Genomic DNA, 7111 nt, shown 5'->3' on the forward strand with positions numbered 1-7111 from the left:
CTGGCCCTCCCGACAGCCTGGGGGTTGGGACTAGGACAGGAATAACAGGGCTGGGGGTGCAGGCCAGAGCTGAGACACTTCAGCAGAGCTTCTGGGGGGGGGGGGATGTGGAGCTGAGCTAGCGGGGGAGCTGCGGGATGGGATTGAGGGGCATCGGCAGGGCTGGGTACATGCCAGGGGCAGTCCAGGGCTGACATAGCAGAGGGGGTGGGGTAAAGGTTGGCATTGAGGGGTGTTGGCAGAGCAGTGGGGGGTGGAGAGCCCAGGGCTGGGATAGCAGGGGGCTAAGAGCAGGAGTGGAGGGGGGGTCAGCACAGCTTGGGGGGGTATTTGGGCAGCACCTTCCCATACCAGTCCAGTCTCTCCGCAGTGCTGGCAGCATCTCACCGTCCCTCCGGAGCAGGAAATCCATGGCCAGAAAAAAGGGGGGGAAGCTGGTGGGTCACCTGGAGCCCCCCAGCCCTGCAGGGAAGTGTCCTGGCCTTAGAGCAGCGGAATGAGGAAAGTCCCAGCCCAACAGACTCCAACCCTCCTCTCCCAGCGCGCCAGGTCTCCAGCTCCCCTAGGAACAGCGGCGCCCTGGGGATCAAAGCGCGAGCCGAGCCGTGCCGTGCCGTGCCGCCTGCCGGGGCTCCACTCACCGGGCGGAGCGGGACCCGAAGGCTGACGTGTCCCTGGCCGGCGCGGGGCCGCTCAGGTGCGCTACCTGCCCGGGCAGGGTGGGCCGCAGCGCCGGCTGTGCAGGAATGTGTTTGTGGAAGGGGAGAGGCAGCCCAACACTTCCTTATAGGAGCGGTGGGGGCAGGGTGTGCTGGGGCTGGGGAGCCGGGTTGAGCCGGCAGCTGGGGGAAGGACGGGGGGGCTGGTTTCCCGGAGGGGGGGTGGGGCTGGTTTCGGGGGGGGTGTGGAGAGGGGGCGGGTGTTGCAGGATCATTTTAGAAACCGGGATTCCCGAGCCATGGGGTTAGGGGCAGCTGCTCCCCCTCTGTGTCCTGAGAACAGGGAGGCCCCGATCCTCAAAGGTGCCCAACTGCCCTTGAAATCAGCGCAGGTCTGGCACCCAACTGCCTCGGAGGGTCTAGGCCTAAACCCTTCCTCTCCGGGGCCTGGGACCCTTCGCGGTGGGGCAGATGGAGGAGCTGAGGCAGAGAGAGAACCCAGGAGTCCTGGTCCCCTGGTTTAGCCCCTGTACGTTCAGGGATGCCCCGAGCGAGCAGCGCCAGAGTGTCACGGGGGGTGTTTGCAGATGAGTGCCCAGCGGGTGCCCAGCGCCTGGGGGTGTCCGCCCGGGCACCTCCCTCCCTGTACTGCCGAGGGGCAGGTGCTGGGCCCTGTGCGGGGAGGGGAGCGGTTACCCCGGGCTCCGCGCGGGGGTCTCTCTGCCAGGGGGTGACCCAAGGACCCCAAAGGGGGATCTCCAGGGGGACTTTACCCGCCGCGGCTCCGAGCAGGGGGCTGCCCGCGCTCCCGGGGCGGGGCGGGGGAGGCGGAGCCCGGCCGGCCCGGAGCCGGATCCCGGTGCGGATGTGACAGCGTGGCCGGGGCAGCCGGGCCGGGAGGCGCAGACATGGGGCGCTCGGCCGCGGGTGGGGGCCCCCCGGACCCCTCGTGTGTGGGGAGGGAGATTGACCCGGGGGGGGTTACGGGGGCTCCACCTTCTGGCTGGTCTGCCCGGGGAGCCGGGCTGCGCCCCACACGAGATGTCCAGTAACCCCCCGCCCCCGGTGCAGTCCCTAGTGTCCCCAGATGTGCCCCGGCCCCAGGGAGGGGCTGCCTCAATGCCCCCTGGACTAGCCCCTAATGCCCCCAGGGAATCCCCTCGTCATCCCCAGGGAATACCCCTAATTGCCCCACAACTCATCCCTAACTGCCCCCCCGGATCACCCCTAACTGCCCCCCCGGATCACCCCTAACTGCCCCACAAACTCACCCCTAACTGCCCCCCACTGTGGTTCACGTGACCATTTACTGCTTCTGTTAGGGTTATTCCCCCCCTCCCCAGCCCACCTGCGACCTTCTGCCCCCTCACGCCCCGCCCAGCCCCGTCCCCTGGGCCAGGGCTGATGGTGCCAAGGGCAGGCGGGAGGTGTGTGATAGAGCCCAGGGTCCTCATTCACCCCCACCCGCAGGTCGGCGGCGCTGCTCCCTCCAGCCCCTGGCTCCCCTGGCCTCGGGGTTATCTGCCGCTGGGCCCAGCGGGTGTTGAAGCCGCGGAACCGGGGTGGGGTGGGGTGGGGTGGGGTCTGTCTGTGGCCGGTGTCCATAGGGGCGCCAGTCCCCGCGCTGTTTGCACTGTTCCCGCGTCTCTGTTTCTCTTCAAGCCTCAGCTGCGGGAGTCATGGGACTTTGGGAGACTCTCGGCTTCCATGGAAAGAAAAGGAAGTTCCTCGCCCTCGGGGCTGCAGCGAAAAGCCTGGGAACCTGCCCCCCGCGGACTCGAAAGCAAATCAACAAACACAACCCACTGGATCCTCTGTGAAATCTCCTGGTTTTTAAGCCAGTCTCATGGGCTGGGGGCCCTGGCTGGCGATTTTCTCAACGCTTGGGATTGGTCCCGCTGGTTCGTGTGTGGGCGCCCCTGCCCGCCCCAGGTGTGCAAAGAAACTCCGCTCCCTGCCACTGGCCCTGCCTCAACCCCCCCCCCCCCCCCCCCCCCCGTCTGCTGGCCCTGCCCCAGACCCCCCCACACACATACCCCGCCCCCATCCGCTGCCCCTGCCGCCTCCCCATCCACTTCTGTACCCAGCCGCTTGCTCCAGCTGCCCTGGCTCGGTCTCTCACCCACCCTCGCCCCACATGCTCCCCTCATCCAGCACCGGCCTCCTGCCCGGCTGCAGCGTCCCTGTATCCCGGGCTCTCGTCCCCCGCACCCTTCCCCTGGGACGGGTGATTGCCGCAGCACCGTGCGGCCAAACAGGACTCGAGGGTGCTGGGCTCAGACACGTGCTGGGATCAGAGCCACCGCCCCTCAGCGGCCACACTCCTACGTCAGCCCCTGCCGGGCCCCACCCAAGGCCCAAGGGCCCCAGGCTTGAGCCCTTTCTTTGGGGTAGGCAGTATAGGGCTCTGGCTTTGCCCGCGCCTGGCTTTGGATGTTACGGGTGAAGTGATCTGGGCAGTCGCTGTGTGTGTGAGAGAGAGAGAGAGAGAGCGCACTGCCCTCTACTGGCTGCACTCAGAACTGCTCCACCATGTGTCAGACTCTATACTGCTAACAGCGAAGGGGATTCTCCGTTAGAGCAGGTGCTTTCTGGAGAGGGGGGATCTGTCCCAGCTGTTGCGAGGTTCACAGCAGGGCGCCCGATGGTAACCCGGAGGGGCTAAGTGGCCGCTGAGTTGCACTAATTGGCAATCAGAAAGGCCGGCAGGTGTGCGTGGGATGGAGGCAAATTGGCCCCGGCGGGAGGGGAAGGTGACCCCCCCAATTGAGCTGGGAGGGGAGAACTGAGCTCGTGTGCCCAATGCCTCCGAGGGGGCTGCAGACCCGGTGACCCCCTCCCCCACCCGGTGTGCGGCTGGTACAGCTCGCCGAGACTTCCGGCGCCCGAGTGTCACTGAGCAGTGCGTGTGCACCCGTGTGCGTGCAGCGGCCAGAGTGCGCGTGCAAAGCCAGTGCTCCGGTGCACACTCACATCCTCACACTCACGCCCGGCTGGTCCGCACTGGGCAGGGAGGGAGGGTCGGGCTGTGGCCTAGGGCAGGGGCAGCAGGGGGACTCCAGGGCTCTTTTGGTGCCGACCCCGTTTTGCATCCCTCGCGGGGTGGGGAGGAAAAGAGTCGGACCAGATGCTCCAATGGCCCCGTCAGGCCTCTTCGGCTCTAGGTTTCTGCCCGCTCCTCAATGTCCCTTTCTCCAGGTGCCCGCCCCCGTCTGGGCTACGAGCCCGGCTGCTGCAGAGACCTGGGGGGCAATGGGGGGGCTCCCTTTTCATTGCTCCGTTCCCTGCCCACCGGCCTCCCCATCCCGCCCAGCCATGAGCCTGAGGGTTTGCTGGTGCTTTGCGCTCTCGGGGGGCGCAGCGTTGGCGGGGGTCCCCCCGGAGCGGTTGGTGTTTTGTCCCCGTGACAGAGAAGTGGAAGAAAGAGGCCGCGGAGGGGCCGTTCCCCCGCCCCCGGCCCGGCCCAGCGCCCGGCGCAGCTTTTCCCCCAGACAGAGACGCGAGCGGCCGAGCCTGGTTCGAGACGCCTTTATTCGGTAGCGGGCGCGGGGCCGGCCCCGGCTCAGTGCTGGACGCGGCGGATGGACTGGACCTGGTTGGTGTGGGCCTGTGAGCTGAACTCTGTGTACTTCGGGAACTCGCCGTTCTGCCGGTCCCGCTCCAGCACGTACTGGTAGCCCCGGTACCCCGGGTACTGGTACGCGACCCACCTGCAGGGGGCAAAGCATCGCCATGGGGCAGAGCCCCCGCCACAGCTCCCCCCTCCCTCGGGCCCTGGGCCAGCCCCCCTGAGCGGCCGGGGGTCCCGCTTCAGGGCTGGGGAAGGGGGATGCTCTCCCCACCCTTACGGGGTCTCCCACTTCCTCCCTTTGGGGTTGACAAACAGGCACCCTCCTCTGAGCCTCTCTTGGCCCCCCTCGAATTCGGGTCCCCTTCCTCCCCCAAATGCTCGGCCCCTCCCCCACGCTCCCCCACTCGCAGTGCAGGTCTCAGCCGCAACCTCCCAGCCGAGCTCAGGGACCGGGATGGTGCATAGGGCCTAGTGAATCATAGACTCATAGAATATCAGGGTTGGAAGGGACCTCAGGAGGTATCTAGTCCAACCCCCGGCTCAAAGCAGGACCAATCCCCAACTAAATCATCCCAGCCAGGGCTTTGTCAAGCCGGGCCTTAAAAACCTCTAAGGAAGGAGATTCCACCATGTCCCTAGGTAACCCATTCCAGTGCTTCACCACCCTCCTAGTGAAAAAGTTTTTCCTAATATCCAACCTAAACCTCCCCCACTGCAACTTGAGACCATTCCTCCTTGTTCTGTCATCTGCCACCACTGAGAACAGTCTAGATCCATCCTCTTTGGAACCCCCCTTTCAGGTAGTTGAAGGCTGCTATCAAATCTCCCCTCATTCTTCTCTTCTGCAGACTAAACAATCCCAGTTCCCTCAGCCTCTCCTCATAAGTCATGTGCTCCAGACCCCTAATCATTTTTGTTGCCCTCCGCTGGACTCTTTCCAATTTTTCCACATCCTTCTTGTAGTGTGGGGCCCAAAACTGGACACAGTACTCCAGATGAGGCCTCACCAATGCCGAATAGAGGGGAATGATCACGTCCCTCGATCTGCTGGCAATGCCCCTACTTATACAGCCCAAAATGCCGTTAGCCTTCTTGGCAACAAGAGCACACTGTCGACTCCTATCCAGCTTCTCGTCCACTGTAACCCCTAGGTCCTTTTCTGCAGAACTGCTGCCTAGCCTAGTGCATAGGGATCAGGATGATGTATAGTGTCCGGGACGGTGAATAGGGCCTGGGGTGGTGCATAGGGCCCAGGATGATGCATAGGGATCAGGATGATGTATAGTGTCCGGGGTGGTGCATAGGGCCCTGGATGGTGCATAGGGCCCAGGATGATGCATAGGGACCGGGGTGGTGCACAGGGACTGCAATGAAGTTTAGTGCCCAATCCAGCCAGACGCAGTGCACCCTGGATGGCCAGTGACCCCAGTGGATGTTGGGGGTGCTGAGCACCCTACCAGCCAGGCCCAGTGAGGTGACTGTCCCAGGGTCACACAGCCCAGGGCACCCCACGGCTGGAGGCTACTTACGCTCCCGAGTTCACCTTGATAGAAGCCACCTCTTTGTTGCCCCAGCCCATGGCCTGCAGCGAGGGGAAGTCGTCGCTCAGCTCAAACTTCCGCCCCTGGAAGTTCTCCGCCTCGTAGAGGGTGACTTTGCTGTCGCTGTGGTTCTGTGCAGGGAGGAGGCAGGTCAGGACGGGGCCCCCAAGGCAGACGGGGCTCCCCGCTCACCCCCTCTCCAGCCCCCTCTTCTCTCGTGTCCTCTGGGCTCTGTGCCCAGCCCCTCTCCCCTGGCAGCGCTGCTCTGCCTACGGCCCCTGCCATTCGGGGGTAGAGGGGCTGCACCCCCCCAGACCTGTGGCAAGGCAGCCATACCCCACTCAGTCAGCGGGGTGCCCCGGGGTGCTCCTGACAGCACCTGGTCTTTCTTTCTCAGCTGCCTCCTTAACTTGAAATCACCGGCCTCGGCTGGAGACGTCCTGCCCCGGCGCCCAGTGCGGAGGGGCAAACGGTGCCAAGGGCTGGGCTGACCGGGCTGGGCCAGGGAAACAACAAAGGGTCCCACGCTGGTGCCAGGCGCTGCACGGACCCAGCACGAGCCGGCCCTGCCCCAGTGACAGGGACAAGGCGGACGAAGCTGAGACCCCCCGGGGAGCTGAGACCCCCAGGGTCACGCGGGGAGGCAGGGGAGGGTTCCCTCGAGTCCCAGCCCAGTGTGTTCACCACCAGGTCAACCTCTCCAGCTACCCGCCCCTGTGTCCTGCTCCCCATTCCTCTCCCCTCCCAGAGACACCTGCCCCAGAGCCGCCCGGGGAGCCGGGGGCCGGAGCTGCAGGGCCCTGCTGGCCAGGGCCCTGTCTCACTCCAGAGGATGCCCACGTGCTTGCCTCTCCCGGTGCCCGTGCCTGCCTGGGGGATGCGCTGGTACCCCGTGCCAGGGCGAGCCAGAGGCAGGCGAGCGAAGATGCCAAACGCCCAGCGTTCTCGGGCCTGAGCTGTCTCTGCTACAGAGGGACGATGCAGACGCTCCGGACAGCCGTGGCCTGCGTCTGCCCATTGGGCACCGAGAGCCGGGGTTGGTTCTTGGCCCGTCTGGGTGCAGGCTGGCTGGCAGACTGGCGGGCACCGAGGGGTTAATCCCGAGAACCGCACTAGACGTGGTGCTGTCGGCCCCCCCCTCCCCCCGTCCACGTTGTTCCCCACCGAGCAGCCCTGCCAGCGAGCCGCGATCTTATCTGAGCCCCTTTATTAAAGCCTGAGCATATCTGCCTGGCGGTTATTAAAACGCCGGGGCGGGAGGCGGTGCTGGAGCAGGGGACGTGCCAGGGTTTAAAGCCCCCACGTCTCTGCAGATGGCGCGATAGGGCCGCAGCCTGGCA

The 7111-nt window shown here is 65.4% G+C and overlaps 1 protein-coding gene across 1 annotated transcript; it reads right to left on the minus strand.

The window, feature by feature from the left end:
- Positions 1–4221: 4221 nt before the first annotated feature.
- LOC113405863 (beta-crystallin A2) lies at positions 4222–5902 on the minus strand (the record flags this gene model as incomplete). The annotated part of the gene is made up of 2 exons (XM_026647148.1): positions 4222–4369; positions 5760–5902. Coding segments are annotated over 2 exons (291 nt in total), but the record flags the coding sequence as incomplete, so codon positions are not given.
- Between the last annotated feature and the right edge of the window lie 1209 nt (positions 5903–7111).

This window comes from Terrapene carolina, unplaced genomic scaffold, assembly GCF_002925995.2.
Source record: "Terrapene carolina triunguis isolate 2854851 unplaced genomic scaffold, T_m_triunguis-2.0 Scaffold51357, whole genome shotgun sequence".
In the NCBI taxonomy this organism is placed as follows: domain Eukaryota; kingdom Metazoa; phylum Chordata; order Testudines; family Emydidae; genus Terrapene; species Terrapene triunguis.